The 20293-nt window shown below is 41.6% G+C and overlaps 1 protein-coding gene across 2 annotated transcripts in view; it reads right to left on the bottom strand.

Moving 5' to 3' along the window:
- Positions 1-20293, bottom strand: part of LOC128754737 (zeta-sarcoglycan-like) — a 263859-nt gene that overhangs the window by 73399 nt on the left and 170167 nt on the right. For both annotated transcript variants that reach the window (XM_053857566.1, XM_053857567.1), the window contains exon 5: positions 5854-5955. In XM_053857566.1, the coding sequence (XP_053713541.1) occupies positions 5854-5955 (102 nt within the window). The remainder of the gene's footprint in view (positions 1-5853; positions 5956-20293) is intronic.

Here is a 20293-nt window from a genome sequence, read left to right as displayed (position 1 = left end):
ACTTGAACAGCGAATTCAATGAAACCTCACATCATTACTAAACCAAGAGCGCCATCTAGTGGCCACTGTTTCATCAACCTGGCGATACCGTGTCATGATACCTCATCTAACCATCACTGCTGAACAATGAACTGAACCGGTTGCTTCAAATAATCTAATAAAGGAAACGGATCCATCAACCACAGTGTAATACGGAAGTACATCAAAAGTAAAATTCTTCATCATCATAAGTCCTGAAATATTAATAACAATTCTGGTAGCCCACAGAGTACAGAGCCATTGGCAGTGATCAATACCAGTCAGGTGGGGATCTGTGTGACTCCCATCCCACTGCTTCTTCAGTGGAAGTAGAAGTGAGGAAGTATGGATTTAAACTTATATATATATATATCGGAGTTGCACAGCAAGAGTCCAGAGTTTCCCGAGCCCTGGATAATTTCACTTCACAGTCGTGTCCACAGTTCCTCGAGGCCCTGCAGCATCAAGAATGAGTGGAAGACGTTGGATGAATGAGTGAAAAGGCGATGAGCATGCACGATATCTGTCAGCAGAAGCTAAGTAATAGAGATTGTATTATAGAGGCACTTGAAATTGACGCTGCAGTGGAGGAGTGATGGTACGATTCGGAGCTGTGACCGAGTTCTCCATAATTGAGCAGCAGCCACATTTACCACTGTTTGTTTACAATACAGCAAAGTCAAAATCAATCGCGGCTGCCTACAGGAGCAGCTTAATATGCCATTAAAATCCTTTTCTATTCAATTACACATCTAGAGTCGGGGAAGTTTCCGCTCACCCCCTAAGTGGAGAGCCACGGAGAGAAACCCATCTGGAAAATGGCTTAATGAACGTGTATGCACACAAGCGTCATGTCTCTTTTGAAGATAAAAAACCCCCCCAAACATATTAAAAATGTGTTAGACATATACGACTAAAGGCTTCTCTGGTGGTCTGCACCGGCTGTTTTCACTTTGTGTTTGTATACGGGGTGAAATCTAATTTGCTTCTTGCTTCATTGCTAAAAATCGATGATACACAAAGCTCACTAGATATAAATTGATGGCTATGAATCGCATCAAAATGTGGGCATGGATGGAGCAAGTCTTCAGTTTGAGTACAATTTCAAACTTGCGGTGAGGCTGCAACACTTCAGCTGTGCTGTCCTTCCCACTGTGCTTTCAGTTCATATTTTCTCCATTCAAAAAGATCTTCACGTTGACAGATTTGTTTTTGAGAATGGAGGCCAACCATCAAACTATTTCAATGCGAACTAATCCTGAGATGGAATACTCACTGGGAACAATGGCAATAGTGCGTGTTACGTTACATAGAGATGGAGATAAAAAAAATGCTCAAAAAAGACTATTATAAACCACTGGCTGTTTAAAAACATAACACAAAAAAGGACAAAGGACGACCAGGGATGAATCACCAGGAGGCATCAGATGGTCGCAATGTGTCGCTATGAAAATCCCACAGGAGACAATTACAGCGCCTGGTAGCAGGGGTCCGCATCCGTGTTTGAACATGTGCACTGGCTTTATTATATGTATAAGAAAGTCTTTGAAGGGATTTAACAAAGCTGGAGAGATAAAATGAAAATACCTTTACCAGCCTTAATTCAGCCCCCTGATGCACCGAGACTTTTATTGACTACCGCTATCTACAGAGAGCAAAACTGACCCAAAAAACATATGTTCCAGAAGATTGTTTGGATACATTTCCAGGCTCTTTTCCGGAGCTTAGACACTAACTTTTCCAATTATCCTTATTTTCGTGCATGTTGAGTCTTCCCTCAAACTTTGTTGAAAAGGTCAACCAGAGTTTTAAAGTGAAAGAGCATGTGGTTATCTGTTCCATTCATCTGGCTAGTCCATGATCTGTGCTGTCACTTTGCAGTATACACTGACTTTCTGCTGGCTGCTTAAGAAAAGGTTTGAAAGCTTCTGAAAATATCAGTCAAAATATATTTCTTCACTAAACCTTGGTCATGATCAGGTTTTATTCAGTCCTATTTTGTGCGGCTAGTTCCTGTTTGCCCGCGTGTCTGTTTTTTTTTTTGTGCTCAAGAGAGGCTGGGCACGTTGACAGCTACCGGCAATCCACGGTCCTGGATTCAGTGGTGGAAGTCATCCTCTATTAGACACGGTACTGGGCAGATCTGGAGCGTTTCTGACAAAGGTCAGCCCTACTGTACTTCACTTCACTTGGTAGACAGTGAAAGACTGTGGTGTACTACGTCCATCCATCATCATTACTTTTGGCTCAAGTACATTCGCCACGCATAAAGCTTCTTGCACACCAGATGCACATTTTTTGTACATATATATATATATATATATTTTTTTTTTTTTCTCTTTGTTTTTATTCAAACTTGGTGTTTTTCAAAGCAAACTTACACAACCTGTTATTTCACTGAGTGAAAATGTGGCCTTTATCTTTTGACACCAATGATTTTTTCCGAAATTTCATCTGACCGATAGAAATGCTTGTTGTTGACATGTCACATAGTAAAACCATCAACATGGCAGAGCGCCTCATTGTGCTCATATCCCAGCAACCAGCTCTTTTTCATAACAAAACACATAAAAACTACAAAGGCAACGATTATAAAGACAACGTTTCGTAGGGGAATAGGTGCGAAGATTGAAGGACCAGGTCGGCACTGAAAGGTGGATAATACAAAGGTCCCCCCATTTACATGGGGTCGGGGAAGATGTTTCCGTGATCGTGAAAAATCATAGGGCCCATTTATTTGCTCTGACTAGAATGCCGCTACTGTTACGTATTTAGTCACCGTGCTGCTGATGTGCATAGACTGGAGCGTCAAATGTGTTGCCGTTTATTAACATCACTCTAGCGATGATGTGCAAAATCACTGTGTGTCCTATGTTGACAGCTTTGCGGCGTGTGGGGGCGAACGGCGAGGAGGTTAGGACAGGAAGCAAACCATCAGGACCAGAATGTGGGGCTTGTAGACTCTGAGTCATGGCGAATGGACTCCCAGTCACAACATGGGAAACAGCTTCACTGTGGATATTCTGAGTCAGTCACATTCCCTCAGGCACTCAGACGCAGTAGCGTAACTACTGTGACCGTGGTTTTCAAAATATTTTTACACCAAAACATTAATAGAAAGATGCCCACAATGTTATGATTGTGAACGAATGGAGACAACTTTGGAAGGGTTGACAATTTGCTATTTCACAAGGGACTGTCTAAAAAGAGTCGAATGGTGGGCATAACAGAGCCATCCTGTAAAATCCAGTTTGTGTATTTTATGTCACTGCCAACCCAACTTCATCACTTGATGGTTACCAGTGTGTGCAACTCTTTTTTTAAATTTCTACTCTTGGTTCATGCCTTGCTCCAAAGTTCCTGTTTCTGAGGTTACTACCTGAATTACACATTTGAATCATATTTGGCTGCACTTCTATCGAGAACACAGTTCCAGCTTTTGCTGTTTTCAAAGGGAAAAAGTAAATAAAATCAATGAAAATAAATAGGTCACAAAAGGCATGTTTTGGATTTTCTTCTTTTCAATTCTCTTTACAACCGTTGCTACATTCAGTTCAGCGCTGCTTTTTTTCATCCTTTCACTTTCACTTTCACTATTTTGTGGATTTTTATTTTAGTTTTATTTTATTTAGCGCAGGTTCATTTTATTCTCACAGGATGTGCTTAAGAAAGATGACCCTGATTTGTGTATGTGAAGGAAATAAACTGGCTGTTTTGGTCACACACATCTTGAAATGGAGAAATAAAATAAAATAAAAACAGAATAAAATGGACACACTAAGGTGCACGTCTTCGGGCATTCACACAGACATTCACAGATCCAATTTGTCCCAGCTGGAATCAACCATCATTCAAATCATGCTTGAACTTTTATCTAACTTGTTTCATACAATTAAGTCAGTTATTACTATTATTATTATTGTTATTATTATTGCTGTCCTTGGATGGCTGGTGGCGAAACATATCTCAGTGCGGAAAGCAACAGTTCACCGGCTGGGTTTCCGAAAATGAGCACACTCAAATCTATCTCTGGCCCTGATAGATTGTAGATTAAACCTTCCGTTTTTATGAAACAAAATGACACTGTCCGATACTTCAGATGTGCAGTGAGCGTTAGTACCGAAGTACTCTGACATGCACAGTACAGCAGAAGAAGAGGCTCTTCTGCCTCACCACTTTCTCAATCCATTTGTGAACAAACCACCAACCGTTTCCTAGTGACATGTTCTCGCAAAGAATATTACCTTTATTCGTGTCTGTATTTTGTTTAATACACTTGTTTCACATTTGTTTTCATGGTGCTGGAGGACCAATGTTTGTTAAGATTTTTTTTAGTGTCACGTGGAATTGGAGTGGGTGTGCACATGTAGCATAAACCACACCTCTTGACGAACACATTTTAATTCGTAACAAGTTGAATTTTGGAAACAGTGGTTTGCGATATAGGTGCACTGTGCTGCATTCAGGACAACAACGGAATTATGACTTAATAGTCCAAAATCACATCAAATGTCGGCGATTACATGTTGCAAGAAACAATGTTGAGTCAACTAACATTTTCTTTCTTTCATTTTTGAACTATTTCCAAAATCCTAGTCTCTGTGCAAGCTGTTGGTGCAGTGTCGCACCTTTCTGCTGTTCAAATCCCAAGTTTTGCTCAGTCTATTTTTCTTGTGTAATGATTCGTTCTGTTCAGCTGGGATTGAACGTGATGTCCTGCTTGCAGAAGCACAAAAGCTATGGATATCGCAGTTGTCGCACTGATATTTCTTTTTCAGGAAATTTTCCGGAGACATTTTTTAAAAAGGTTTGATGATTCATGAAAAAGAGACATTTGGTCACTGAAAAATATCTGTATGTTTTTGTCTTTGAAATGAGGTGATGCTCAAATTTTTTTGAACTTCACTTTGTGCTGAACTTTGTACGAACATCTCCAAGGCCAAATAATGGGATTTTTTTGTGTGTGTGTGGTTTTAGTGAAGTCCATGTCTAAAAAACTAACTAATGTAACTACTGACCATGGCAATAAATTTGATTCTTCTAATGTAAAGCAGGGAGCTCACCTCATAGTACAAGCATCAGGCTTGCATGTTCCCTTTCCTTCTACTTCTCATGTACTTAAGTACTTATTTATTTATTGGGGATCCGTAAAGGATTCATGAAACGTACAAGTACAATGTCAGTTCCCTGCTTGAGCATCTAAATGTAACTTACAGACAAACATCACAGTGGCCAATAACGCTTTCCTCATGCAAACTGCAACAACCCCACATAACGGATCGAGGCACTGAATGCTCAAAAACCTGCTCAAAGCATAACATTGTAAACACAAACCCTAGAGAACACCACAACAGCACTTTCATACTGGCCTGTTTTACCAAATAGAATACATTGTTCTCTCTCTTTAGTCCACTGAAAGTCACAATATCTGCAATGATGTGAATATGTGAATAGAGTCGGCAGACGCCGGTGGTAACCGAGTTCATATCGACAGCAACTGCAAGGAAATAAGGCGTTGTTCAAAATGTCATGAAGATTCACTGCAGTCAACGCATTTTCAACACGTTAATGTTTTTTTTTTTTTTTTTTCCTCTTCAAACTGTCTTGCACCGGACTTGAACATGCAACCAGTCAACATTCACATCACATAAACAACATGACAACAGAGTGAAAGAGGCCAGAGCAAATATTTAGTCATGACGGCAAACATTAGCTGAACCAGATTTTCTTCAGTTAAATAAGAGCAGGTGTTATACAATCCCAGCCGACACAGAAATGTCAAGCGAAAGCAAATAGATGGGGTCGTGTGTAATCCTCATGCAAACATACACTTACCCTGCGTGACTGAATCTCCTTGACATATAAAGGTTTCAGGAATTCCGACACGCCCTCCAGTCTGACCCCTTCCTTTGTCACCCGCAGGTTGCCCATACCATCCTGGAAATGCAGAGGCAAAAATGAGTCGGAAACAAATAGCGTAATATCTGTATCAATCTCTGTTGGGGAGGGGTCACATGGTCACTGTCAGCTACATGGTGCGAAGAGCTGGGGGACACCTTGGATATGAATGGAGCAAAAAAGTAATGAAGAGGTGGTGAAAGGGACACACACATTTGTTGAAATGTACATGTAATTAGACGGCAATCTGGGACCTTGTCAGTCAGAAAATGATTCCGTGTGGTTCATAACCATCGAAGGTGTCTCATTACTGAGGTGTCACACACGAAGTATCTCATGATGGGCAGAAGCAGAGCCGCCTCTCAACATACTCAACCAGAGGAATAAAAAGGAAAGAGCCATCATATGAGTCCTTGGTCAGTCAAGCTGTCCGACAAAGGAGGAAAAAAATACCAGAAGAAAAGTTACTGCTGGCGAAAAAGCGTGAGGAATGTAGCGTCAAATGACTCCGCACAACACCCCCCCAAAAAACCCCAAAAGAGTGGTCAGCTTATATCTCTGCCATCTTTTGTTTCATTGAAGGAACACTTTCCAGATTAGAAAAAAAAAAAAATCAACATATGATGGAGCGATTGTAGTCAAATGCGGGTGGATTTCACTGTGAGACAATAAAGCTGCTTAAGAACAAGCAGAACATTTCACATGAATACCAAATAAAAGCGATGGAATTGAACTAAATATCCGCTCATGAAAGATGCCCAAGGAACCGTTTCAATTTTAACCAATTTTAATGCATATTTTTCTTCAACTTGTCAGCAACAGTCCGGAAATTGAGTTGAATAGCACGAAAGCGTTTGAACTCTTTGTCTCCCATCCGGTTGAGAGAAGCTCCTGCCCCTTCTGTGATTGGTTAATGCCTTTTCCAAAGGGGCGGGGTTTAATATCCACCCAATCTCCACATGTCCCAGTTGAGTAATTGACAGGAGGGAATAGACTAGTTGGAAATAGTAGTTGTGGTAATAATAGTTGGAAGTCGGTAAAAAAAAGAATGAACTTGTTGGAAATGCTGCAAATAAATCGGATATATGGATTTCCTTATTTATGCTCACATTTCTGGGTGTATTCATTTTTTCATAGCCGTATAAATGAGTGTATTGATGTCAATATATTTGCTATATTCGGTGTTTTCTTGTGCTTTTGTTTTGCAATTTCCCGTCTGTGTTTTCCTTTTCCTTTGTTCCCTCCAGCTTCATGGCTGCGCAGCTGGAGCTCGTCTGATGTTCAAGCTCGCTGAGTTCTACACCTGGGTTCCAGTTTGCGCTGCCAGATGTTCCTCCGGTAAAATTCCCCTCGAGATCTGTTTCTTCTGCGTCCTCCAAACTTTCTATTGTGCCTGTCTTGTCTGCCGCTTCCTTGTTTTCCTTCTCGTTTATTTTCTGTCTTACAGCGTTTGTTTGAGAGTTTTTTCTTTTGTTGGCTTTTTTTCTTTCGCGCGTGCGTGTTTGAGTCTTCCACCACCTCGTGTTTTTCATTGTTTGGGCTTCATGTATGTATGTAGTGCGGTTTTGGTTGTCCCCGTTAGTTGGCTTGATAATAATTTGCCTTTTTTTTTGTACGTTTTCAGGTTTTTCCTCGTCCTTGAGTGTTTCCCTCGCTCTGCGTTTTGGATAGCGAGGCCTATAGTTGCAATCCAGCACTTGGGTCTGTTCACCTGAGCCAACCATGACACTATTACCACTTTGTTTCTTGTTTGCCAGTGTGGGTGAAGGGAATCATCGGACGAATAGGGATGTGCCACTCTTGCCACTGTCCTTTTCTTTCCCATGCCCTTGTGTATCATGGATGGAAAGTCCTGTCTGTCAGTGGTGTGGCTACGTGAGCTCCTTTCACCTGATAAGGTTATCAAAATGACAAACCAACCGGTCTCAGGCAGCCAGATCTCTCGGCTATCCTCAATGGGAGTCATACAATTCTGCCATTTCTTTCTGTGGTCAGATCATTTGTTCAGCTAACTACAGCGGACGGAGCTGGAATCCCTGGGGCTTCACTGGAGCTTTGAGCACACAAACCTTTTCGTCATGACATTTTTCTGAAGCACTCTCTGCCTGCTGTTTTACCGTTGCGTTGCTGTGTGCCACCATTCTGGGAGCCATATGTTGACTCTGAATTTATTCGATGCCTTGATATAAATGCATGTTGCCGCACCGGTTTATGAGTGAGACACAGTGACACTGGTTGAATAGGTGTATATATAATATTACCAGCTCAAATTTAAAGGCGAGTTCATCTCTATCTTTCTGCCTCCCGCTCCGCCGATTGCGGAAATACGATGATGTTGAATGTAATTAGTTTTATTCTCCGCCACTGCTTGACTTTCCTGCACTGAAGCATAGTTTCATCAAACACGACAGCTATCTCTTTCCATCCTCTCACCATTCATACTTACTTCATTTCATTTTCAATTTCAATTTTATTCCAGCACGCATCATGCCACATGAACAGTGTTATCAAATTCTGGAACATGAGGAGAATATATGATGGTGAATCATTTCATTTGTTCATTCAGCCCAAACTTGTTGGCTTTTTAGGCTCCACTTGATGCTCTTGCTTTTCTTACATATCTTACAAGGACAGTTGTGTTAAAGTAGTTTACAAGTTACCTGAAAGTTCAAGCAGCTCACTGATGCTTTTGCAGGTGTCAGGTTTCACAAGAGGATTTAAATGAGGCAACTGAACAAGTTTTAGAATTTATTTCTATCATTGGATCCAGACTGCAACCTGCTGCACGCTGCAATCATGGCTTGAGATACCCTGGTGGCTTCTATGGCTGAACTTGAAGAGAGATTTCTTGGATAATTTGCATCCAAATTTTGTCACCGCCTGCCTCAAATCTTTTTTACAGAAATGGTTAGAAGGAAACCAGCTTCTCAGTGCATAGGGCAACACATTTGCAAGTGAGGATTGATATCTGAAGTTGCATCTCATTTTCGCATTCTCATGCATTAGGACATTTTTCATGATTTTTCCTTCAACATTATTGATATTTGCGGCTGCGTGATTTACAGAATCCATCCATCCATAATCCAAATCTAATATGCGCATGAAAAAAAATCTATTGCAATGACTTCAGTCAAGTTAGACTAGAAATTTCGCAATCCAACAGAGGAATGAATGGCTAATAAACAAAGTAACTCCACAACATGAGTATTAAACATTTGTCACAAATGCAGCAACAAGTACCACGTATTAAATAGTGATACAACGTCAAACAATCAAGTATTCCGATATTTCAGCAAGAATATTGATACCATATCTTGCAATCAAGTATCGCGATATTTGAATGTATCGACACCCCGACTATCCATTCTTTCGTCCATCGAGTTTGGTTCTCATCCACGCACTCTGGTTTCCATCCCAAAATTACATTGAGTTTAATTCAAAACTTTGCGAACTAAAATAGAACTTGAGATTCAATCTACACACATCCTCATAGAAGTCACAGAATAGGCCTATTAAAACAGAGTCTACTGTTTAACACGGAATATTTCGGAATTTGACATAATGCGCAGAAACTGTTAGTGTGGAAGAGGAATGAGTGTTTGGGGAAGGAAGCACATCTGGTTGGCAAAGCAAACCTGCGTCACAGGGTAATACGCAGAACGCAAAGCTGGAGTTATTTGGGTCTTATTTATGTGTTTAACATGCCGTTAAACATACAGGGATGAAATTAGGATCTGGCTTTCATCAGATCTGGCTGTTTGAAGGTGAAAATATATTCCCATATATTCCACTCAGCGGCTGGTATACCTACAGTATAAATCCTGTTTGCCATTTGAGAAGAGCAGAGACGGGCTGTCAGGGCCAACAAGGCTCCTGGCTTAGAGTTTTTATCCAATCAGAATCCAGCTAGCTTGTGTGGTCATGTCCAAGGCCTTCAGCAGCAACAGTGCAGGCGCAGGTGCCCTCAGAGTGAACGGACACATATAGTTGATAACCAATCGGATCACCAGTTGGGGACAGCGAGGCCTTCTAGCTGGTCTCATGTTGAACGTGACTTGTTTGCGTCCTGTGATTGGATACTCATCCCGTCATTTCCGGAATAATGGCGACTCTTTTCTCCCCGTCTGAAACCTGTGGCTTAAACATATGAGGATGTTTATGGGCAAACTAGCTTCAGAGCAATGAAACCACAGATGTTTGGTGACATTCCAGCACATAACATGCTGTTCTCCGCCCCTGCATTTCCCCGGCATCTTCAGCCACGCTAGCGAGATAACCAGACGAAGAAAGTTCGCCACTTCCAAACATGTTAATAACGGGTCGCACTGGCAGCAGTGTGATTCTACTATGACATGTTTCTGGTGCCGCTGTCAGCAAACTGTGGCCGTCTGGTTGGAGTCTGAGACTTTGCAAGTGAGTGTACAACAGGGCTTCCGCCACATATAGACCAGCCTGGTGGTGCAACACGGCTTCCATGAGAGCCGCCACACCGTCAGAAAACCGTTCTCTTTTTAATGATGAAATCTCACGTGATCAAACGTATAAAACTAAGTGGAAACATCAAAGACGTGGTCTTGAACGTGTCGGTTTTCACCTGTTATTTGTGGAAAAATACCAGAAGACACATCATATACAGTGATGACTGAAGTCCGTTGCTGGTGGAACTCAAGTCGCGGATTCCGGCCAGACATATGTGAAGACGGACCGGAGCTGTTTGGAGACAGGTTGACTCCTCATGATTAAATACTGGCGTTTTTGCTGTCAGCACCAACTCAGTGACTGACAAAACATTCACCTCTGTTTCTCTATCACATCCTGAATGGCTACGTTCTGTATATATGCGGGATGAGGGGGTTGGGTAGGGGACTTGACTTGACTGAAGGCCTTGATGTAACGGCCTGCCACTGGAGAAGAGAAACACCGGACGGGCGCTTTAGCTTGTGATAAAATCATTTAAAGTAAAATGCAATACATGAGTATTTCAATGTTGAAGTGCGTCCTGTATAGTGAAAAGACATTTCGGTTAGCTGGCAACTAATATTACTCTTCGATAAACTGACATATAAAATATAAATATAAACACAAGAGGGGGTCATTACGACTGTAACTGAGCTTTTAGTCGTGTATTTATGCGTCTCTGTGTATGTGTTTATGCGTGTATGTGAGACTCAATGTATTTGAAAATTAGCATAACGCAGAGGAGATACATCTCCATGATGTGTGATTTATGCGTGTGTACAAGAGGAGGAGAGTGCAAATGTCCTCCTCAACACAAGCGTGGCAGAGATGATGATGGATTCTCGCATCATGGCGAGGTTAGGTGGCGAGCTGTTTCATCAGATCAAAGCGTCCCTCAGACAAGGTTATTCATGGAAATACCAACAGTGAGCAGATGTGTTTGTCACCGTGACTTCGAGGTGTCCATAAAAACACTCTGACGCTCGAGTGTCAATGTGACTCATTTCAATAGTGTGAACATTTTCTTTTTTTTTTCACTCTTCATGCAAACTCTACTGCCATTGAGGTGGTGGAGTTTGAGAAAGGACAAAGTCAGCTGCAACATCTGTGCAATGGCCTAGAGGACGTATAATCTCAGAAGTCTTTTTTTCTTTTAACTTAGAGACTTTGAGCACCGAGGAAAAAAAAAAAACTTCTCTTATACATGAAACTGTCACTCATTGAGAGACTATTCTGGAGACAGGAATATCAATAATCATTTTCCAGAAGACGACTTTTAGGATAAAAGTAAAATATTGGCTAACTTGTACAAATGGTAATGTAAGGGGCTCAATAGAATTCAGAATAATTCACATTCAAAAATTCTCATCTTCGGTTTTCGTCCGCCACACTTGAAGCATCACAACGACTTCGCCGTAACAGGACGTAGGTACTTTGGCTGCATCTGATTTTTAAGATGTGCAAAGCTGACTTTACAAGAAACAGTGTTTTGCACTTACTTGCATGATAGATGCTACAAACAACAAGCTCCACGTGACAGCTAGGTCACAACCGTGCGCCTTGGTAGAGAACATTACCGCAGTTGTCGAACTTTATTGCATTACTGAACACGGAGGCCACCTCCTCTGAAGCATCGGAAGCAGACGTTATTCTGAGCAAAGGGGTTTGATACGGACCTCAGAGTGAAAGCATTGAGATCTACACTCAGAGTCAGACAACACACACTTCAATGAGATCTATCTGGACCATCAGCGCTTCATTGTTACAATACCTTATCCACATTACAGTGGCTTTTCTACTTGGATGACGGAATAAATCAGCAAACATGGATCCATAGAGAGTTACCTGGATGGTACTTTAGTTCTATGAACATGAACCATGCCCTCAAATGGGTTTTGCTCCATCCGTGGAGCCTAACACACCACAGACTTAAACTTAAAAGCACATATGTACGTGCTCTCTACCATGCTGAAGGAAAAACAAATCAATGTCCAATGTGGCAACACATACTACTGAGATCTGTCGCTATGGAACGCAAGAGTCCACTTAAAAATAGTCCATATTTGAGTCATTAAAAGTGAGAATATGAGGCTTTGTTCTATGGTCATGTACACGCAGAGGGGTTCCAACATGGGTCTTTGGGGTGCGTGCTGACAGGATATCATGGAACAGAATATTGAACAATGGTAACTACACCCTGGGCACACTTGAGTGATTTGCCGCCTGACTTAGTGATTTTCAAATTTTAATGAATTTAATAGAATCCAGCATGTACACGACCCTTTTAAGATTTCTCCTTATGACCCAAAAGACCTCCATTTTTCGCAGTAATGAATACTTGGTGCATTCATATATAATTCATTGAGAGCCATTTAAAGTCTTTTCTGCGTCGCTAACCATTTGGAACGTCATTTAAAATGCATGCGCTGCGATGGCTTATACGTTCTCCAAACTTTAAACACACCACACAAGTCTCAACCAGGGTCAATAGCTTTGAAGAAAGTAGTGTTTGTCCATCACAACCTAAGACACTGTCGATATGGCTTGGAAGCCTTGAGATCCACTCTGGTCCTGACTCCAAGCTGGCCGGCTCACACAGCCATATTTGATCAGTCTTGATCCAGACTTGCTTTATGAGCGCCAACAAGAGACAACGCCTGAGTCCGTCATCACTCTATTGATTTGCGGGAAATGATATCATGTATGCTTTAAGACTCATCGCATGCATATATATGATGGAAGTTTGTGCTGGCGCAACCTCCAGTGAGGCTCAACCACCAAGGATACGTGAGGGTCTTGGAAAGAAGTGCTTCATTAATGTGGCTCCGTACTTACACAGCACAACAATTTCTTGTTTTGACATTGTGAGTTTAACCTGGGAACTATGTCACCCTCTTTAAAGATTCATCGAATGCTTTTTTTTCTAATTAAGTAAATGAAGTATATACAAAGTACCTCAGAGAAGAGTCTGGGGCCTCATTATCGCTGATCTGATCCGGTATAATTTGCTGCTGCAGCTGTTTGCTGTAAATGGTAAATCAGCACTTTCTCCATCTGTTTCACATTAAAACAATACCAGCAGTTCAGGCGGCTTTTTACCTCGACCTCCCACCGAGGCCAAAATGAAGGCCTATCACCACTTGCAAAAACTGCTTTCCAACTGTGGACACAGTAGAAAAATGCATATATATATATATATATATATATATATATATATATATATATATATATATATATATATATATATATATATATAGTTTCTATTTAAGAGTGAGACTTCAATGACAGTAATTGAATAGTGGGCTCTAGTGATCTGTTGACCCTGAAATATCTATACCTCCGATACCGGATCTTGATTCTCTAAAATCGAGGCAGGCAATATCCAGGTACAGTGCAGTAATAAATAATATAAATAATAATATAATAAATAATAATAATCAAGTAATAGTATCTGTATCGATGAAATAATCTCCCCCACCCAAACTTTATCCTGGATTACTTAATGTGAGGATTCCTGGGTAGTTCACCTTTAAATTATTCAGTGCAATGACAATAAAACAGCCTTGGTGAAAAATGTACTAGAAAAGATGAATAAAACACAAGTTTAGCTGCTAAATACTGTATTATTTTCAATCAAATTTAACCTGTTAATTAAATATATATATATATATATATATATATATATATATATATATATATATATATATATATATATATATATATATATATATATATATATATATATGAATGAATAATTTATGTTGTATTACATTTATAGTGGTTGTTAATAATTAAAGACATTAAAGAAACGTTTTTTTTTTAGAGTAAATAAATACATAAACAAGTTACTCATCCTTGTATTCAAGGAAGCTATGATTCGGTGTAGTCTCATGCATATAGGTATCAGTATCGGTATCGGTATGGCCGATACCAGCCTGAATATTATTCAGTATGGGATTGGAAAAGAAATCAGTGGAATTGAACTTCACTAGTGGGCTCCAGATCCGACATCTTGGCTATATCATTTGTCCCTCTGGTAATACTGACACACTGCATTAACAACACAGGCACAGAGAGAGTTGAAGTCACACCTGATGCAGGTGTCAGCAGCCACCATGACCTGCATTGTAAGAAGTTCACTTGCTTGCTTACTGTCGCTCTCCTCCAGCTCTCTTCATCCCCTGTGTTGGGAATGGTGCGATCAGGTGTCTCTTGGACAGGCACCCAAGCGTGATGTCCACCTGCTTCAGTCAAGACCCCTCCAGTCTCACTGCTTGGGATGGTAACTTGTTACTTTTATCCACCGCACCACTGAATTTGCTGTGCCGAGCAGAGTTATTACCGCTGTCTGTCTTTCTGAGTTCAAAATAACTTGAAAAGTTAGGAACGGATTTGGACGGATATTTCAGAAAATATGTGTGTTGGGACAGGGCACAAAGGATTCGATTTTGGGGGTGACCAAGATCACCGTCTGGATCCAGGATTTCTTTTTCTGACATTGTCTCACTAGGAGAATGTGGGGTGGACTTAAGCTGCTTGGCAGAGGTTTGCGCTCTCAGAATGCTTTTCAAGTGTTTGCTGTTCCACAAATAGAATTAATGCAACTTAAGCCCGACACCCACGCTAAGTCAGGCTGGTGCGTCTTCCAGAACCGCAAAATAAAGCACTGTTTGTTGACTTCGAGTCCGCATGGCACCGAGCCATCAGGAGAGAGGTGATCTCACTTGATCCGTCTTGGAAATGTGCAAGGAACCCTAACAAGTTTTGAAAACAGGGGCCAATACTGAGACTGATGAATGATGACAAACAAATACAGTGATGATCGAACAGTTCCACAGCTGCAGCACATAGCTCCAGGAACACGTGAGCAGTGGCATAAAGTGGGTGGGAACGGCAAACTGAGCTCTTGAATGTAAGACAATAAACAAGGGCAACTCATCTGACACTGAACAAGCTTGTTACAGACGATGAACTGGTGACGTGTTCGTCCTGAACCACGCTAGCATGAGTCATGGCAACCTGGGATGTGGCTGGCCCTAAATCTAAATTTGAGTTTGGTTTGTATCAACGTATGATCAACTCCGTGGTATTAGAACAAAAAATGGTTAAAGGACGGATAAAGCGGCATCTACTCACCGCAATAACAAAACCCATACATGGCAGTACCAGCTGTCGGCACCTACCTGAAACATGGTAGGTAAAAACCATACAATTTCTATGGGCAAAAGTGTTGGGTGATGGCTTGTGCTAAATAAATAAGTGATCAAATTGCGTGCTATTGCTCCAAATTTATGGTGGCTGAGAAAGCTCACGGCAAGTGCAAACACCGAAACACAACGACATTAACTCACAACACATCTGTAAAAGCTGCGTCAAATTCAAACGCTGCAACACAACAACATTAATCTGCAACATGACTACACAAACCAGGAAGTGAGGGAGCAGGAGGGGCTGCTGTTGCCAAGGACCAATGGCTGAGGGAGAAAGTGGCGAAGGATTTCGGAAAAGTAAGTTGAAGTGTTTGCCGCTTTCTTGTTTTCAGAAATCTACCATGTTTGACTTTTAAAAGTATTACTGTGTCCACGAGTCCCTGTGTACGTGCTCTATACCTCTACAATGTATTAGCTTTCCCTATAAACGTCTTTGTCATGACTTCCGTACGCCCAATTGGGTTCCAAGTGTTGTACCACCAAAACCAATGCTCAGAATATAAAAGCTAGTCAATTGGAGACAAATTCAATTTACACTGTAGAATGGCATGTCTTTTCAGTATTTCACACAGTGTAACCTCTGGCCTGGAAAGACATTAAAAAATACTTATAGCTGAGACCATCAATACCAAAGAGGTGCCAAATTTGTGTAATGTCTCCGGAGGAAGAACATTAACCTTTCTTAAGTACCGGCCTGTGCTTGGTGTTTGACATAAAGTGCCTAAGTGGCAGTCACTTGTCTGAATTCCATGCCTGTGTCCTGAGCAACCTCTGACTGATAAATGACACAAACTCTCTCACACACACACAGACACACAAACAGTCACACTCAGAGCACCAGCCACAGCGGAATAAGTTGACACAAGCCGTTACCATCACTATGCTTCCATGCTCTCAGCTGTGTCCCTCGTCACCAAAGTGGTGTGTGATTCTCCTTTATTGAAGAATGACACTTGTGACTCACTAGTTTGGCACATTTGTTTTTGTCTCCTATAGTTTTTTTTTGAGCTGTCATCTCTCTCCCTCTCATCATAAACAACAAACAGAATGAGTAGCAGAGGTCAACAAGGAGAGTTGTGACATAATCCTCCGCGGATCAGCGGTTAGATGAGACATTGCACTCTGACTTGGAAGACTTTACAGCGACTTTGGCAATATTCAGAAGGGTATACAGTGGTACCTCGGTTCTCCACCACAATCCGTTCCAGGCGGCCGTTCAAGAAGCGATTTGTTCGAAATCTGAATCGATTTGTCCCATTACAATGAATGGAAAAAGAAACAATGCGTTCCAAGCCTTAAAATAGTCTTTTGCAGGAGTGAATGTAGAGTGTCTGCTGCAGGTGCGCTGTTCCTCTATGTGTGTGGCCGCTGCATGTGGGAGGGGTTGCCGAGTGAGTGACGTCTCTCCAGAAGTGAAGAGGTGCCCGGTGCGTGTCCAGCTCTGAATGTGCGCTTCTGTGCAGTTTGGCTGTGACAAAGTCATAAACCAAGTCACGCTCTGTCCCAGACTCGCCTCATCCCTGTCCCAGCTCCAGCCCACAACAGGACATCAAACCCTGGAGTGAGCGCTTCAGCCTCGGAGGTGTGGAGAGCGAGCACCTCCCCTGTGACACTCGGTCCAGTGAGGAGACAGGAAAGGTTTTACACCTCAATATGAAGAACAAACAGTAAGTAAATGTAGCTAACGGTCCACGTCTGCATACAGAGGCTGCGTTATACACAATAAACAAAGCACGTCGTGGGTCAGCTGGTCGGTCCGCGCACGCTATGTTTTTTCTGGCTTTTTTCGGGGGCGTTCGAGTTCTGGATATTCTTTCGAAATCCGAAGCAAAAAAATCTAGAAATTTTTGTTCAAATTCCGATTTTGTTCGGATTCTGAGACGTTCGAAAACCGAGGCACCACTGTATATTCAATGCATTGTTCATGATATCAAGTGATTCTAGTAGCTGCTAAAATACTACTATTTGGAGTCTCAGCAAAATAAATATATATTAATGAGAACATACACTAAATAGTAGCAAAGATGAGAAATGTTATGCCAACAATAAATAAATAATAAATAAATATAAATAATAAACTCTATTAAACTCCACTGTTTGCTGATATCATTTGTTTGCAACAGAATTCCAATGGATCTAGTTATTTATTCATTTTAGACATCAGTCAGTTTAACTGACTGAAAAATGTGAAATGCCCAAAAAAGCAACGGCTACGTAGGCTATCAAACTGAAGCATTATTAAAGAGAAAATCACAAGTTTTACATTTTACACTTCCTCTTCTCATGGAGGTCACACACTGCGGTGAGATGTGACATCAGTCTTCATCCATGAAGCTGGTGTCAGCTGTGATCCTGCTGTTGACTGTGGCATTAATAGGAGGCTCAAGGGAAGGTGTCGGATGCTTCCGCGGAGATGGGAGGGTCACGTTGAAGGATGGCTGCATCCTTGACTATATCGACATGGGCTAACTGCTGGCTGCAAAAGCTCATCTTGATATCTCTATCATTTAGATTGCCTCCAATAATGGCAGGCCTTGTTTTCCAGTGAAGGAGCTGTCACCCCTCACCATCACTCTGCCTCCACCGAAGGATGTCACTCCATCTGTGAAGCAATAATCCTTCTCCATATCTTTTACACGCCATGCCCTGCTCAATCAGCGGGCAGAATCAGGAGCCATCGCTGAACGTAACGGCTCAACCCTAACGCGCCGGTTCCAGAGAATTTGCTGTCTATACCGTTGCAAATGAGCTGGTTTCTCAAGTGCAGTCGTGACACCCCTCCTGCCAGCTGAGGGGACCGCGTATTGACTTCAAGCAATCTGTGGCAGATTGGATTGCGGAGTCCACGGCCGTTTTGTGAAGCTAACCTTGAACTGGAGAAGAAGCCTTCTTGAAGTCATCAACTCAGTCTTGAGAAAACATTACTCTCACTTGAAGTTGGCTGGTCACATACAGTGTGACCACGACATCACGCTGGCGTAACAACAAAGCAGGCCGTACAGTATCACGCGTTCATGAAAAGTTGTTTTAAAGAGACAAAGGCTGCCACAAAGTGGTACAAACTGAAAAGACAATACATGCACTTTAACCTCTTAAGATCGCAGCTATGTTAAGGTTTGCTTTTTGAAATTTGGGATAGGAATTGTCTCAAAGGAGTAATAAATAAACTTAAGAAACTCAGTGCTGGCATCAATAATAACACCATTGTAATATCTATTCCCATGTCATATGGAGCTGGAGACACTATTGTACATATTGTATGTACACTGACTCATTGTTGAAGCCTGAACAGAGTGTAACAACAGAGTCTGTTTCCTGCTCTGTTTTCTTTCTGGAGTTGATGTTGCACAAGTCTACTGTGTTTCTAAGTGCTTGCGTTCCTTCCGTCATTTGTCTCTCTGGAATTGGTGTCATGTTGATGCATCACAACAAGATGGCGAGGGCACTGTCCCAAAATGTGTCTATTAGATCAACATTTTAAAAAAAGAAAAAACAAAAGTACCATGGTGCTGAAAGGCAAAAAATGTAATTTCTACATATCTAGAAACGGGGAGCTAAGAGGTTAAAACTATGTCTGAGTCACTACAAAGGGATCAAGAAATGATAAAAACACTCAGGGAATCAGAGCGTTATGTTTTGCGCCAGTGTGTTTCAAGTGTAACTGGTAAAATCCAAGTTAAGTTGCATGTTGTTCCTGATAGTGATTTCCCTTCCTCCCAGCCAACACATTCTCATTCCCATGAATATATTGAGCTTTGCAAGTAGACTTTTGCGTCCAATGCTTTTGCTTCATCATTGTATGTGTGCTGCCGTTGGTAGCGCGTAGCATAAAAAAAAAAAAATTAAAGCCATTTAAAGCCCCTCAGCCATGGGTTTCTCTCATGGTGACTTGCCTTATAAGGTGCTGTATATACAAAGTGACATCAGTAAGTACCTAGTGTAGAGTTTCTGCATGTCTCCCACCACAAACCTGTTCCAGCATCTGATATGATGACCAATCCCGCACTGAACTTGTCTGTCTCCCAGTGTACTGTACCTTAATCTATGATTCAATAATGTCATACAACTCAGGTCTGCACCTTTGCATTTGCAAAAAAGTCTCGAGAAGCGATGCCTCTCTGTCTAGTTGAAGTTCAACTATCCCCTTTTGCCAAACTGGTGAAACATGCAATCCAATATCTTCTTTTTTTTAGTTCTGCACAGTCAAATCGAGGAAAGGTTATGCAAATCACGAAGGCTAAGTACGACCTCTGGAGAAATGTGGTGACAGATTTGAGCCTATTTGCGGACACTCTGCATCAAAATCCTTTGGTGGGAAGAATAAAACGAAAAGACTTCAGGTGCAAATCCTTCTACGCAGAGCTAATAGCTTTCATGAATGGTACAACCCCAATTTCTGAGTAGAACTCAGTGTTGAACACTGCGTGAGACTGAAACTTAGCTCAACAGACCTTCTCCACACTGTTATGCGTTTTATGTGGAAACTTGGGATTGATGCACAAGTTCAAGGAAATCTGGTTACATAACAATACATTGTCAAAAAAGCATTTCATTTTCTTCGCTGGGAACCGGCAGCTCCACCCCGAGGCGCCGGCATTCTATCCTGTAGGAAAGCAATTTGTCCAAGGAAACCATTCACTGGTGCCAGCGATCTTGCCGTTATTATCCAGCTACTGTTTATAGCCAGAGGTGTGTAAGGCCTCTCGGGT

The sequence above is a fragment of the Synchiropus splendidus genome, chromosome 2 (genome assembly GCF_027744825.2).
Source record: "Synchiropus splendidus isolate RoL2022-P1 chromosome 2, RoL_Sspl_1.0, whole genome shotgun sequence".
NCBI lineage: Eukaryota > Metazoa > Chordata > Actinopteri > Syngnathiformes > Callionymidae > Synchiropus > Synchiropus splendidus.
This window is presented reverse-complemented; position numbering and strand designations above follow the sequence as displayed.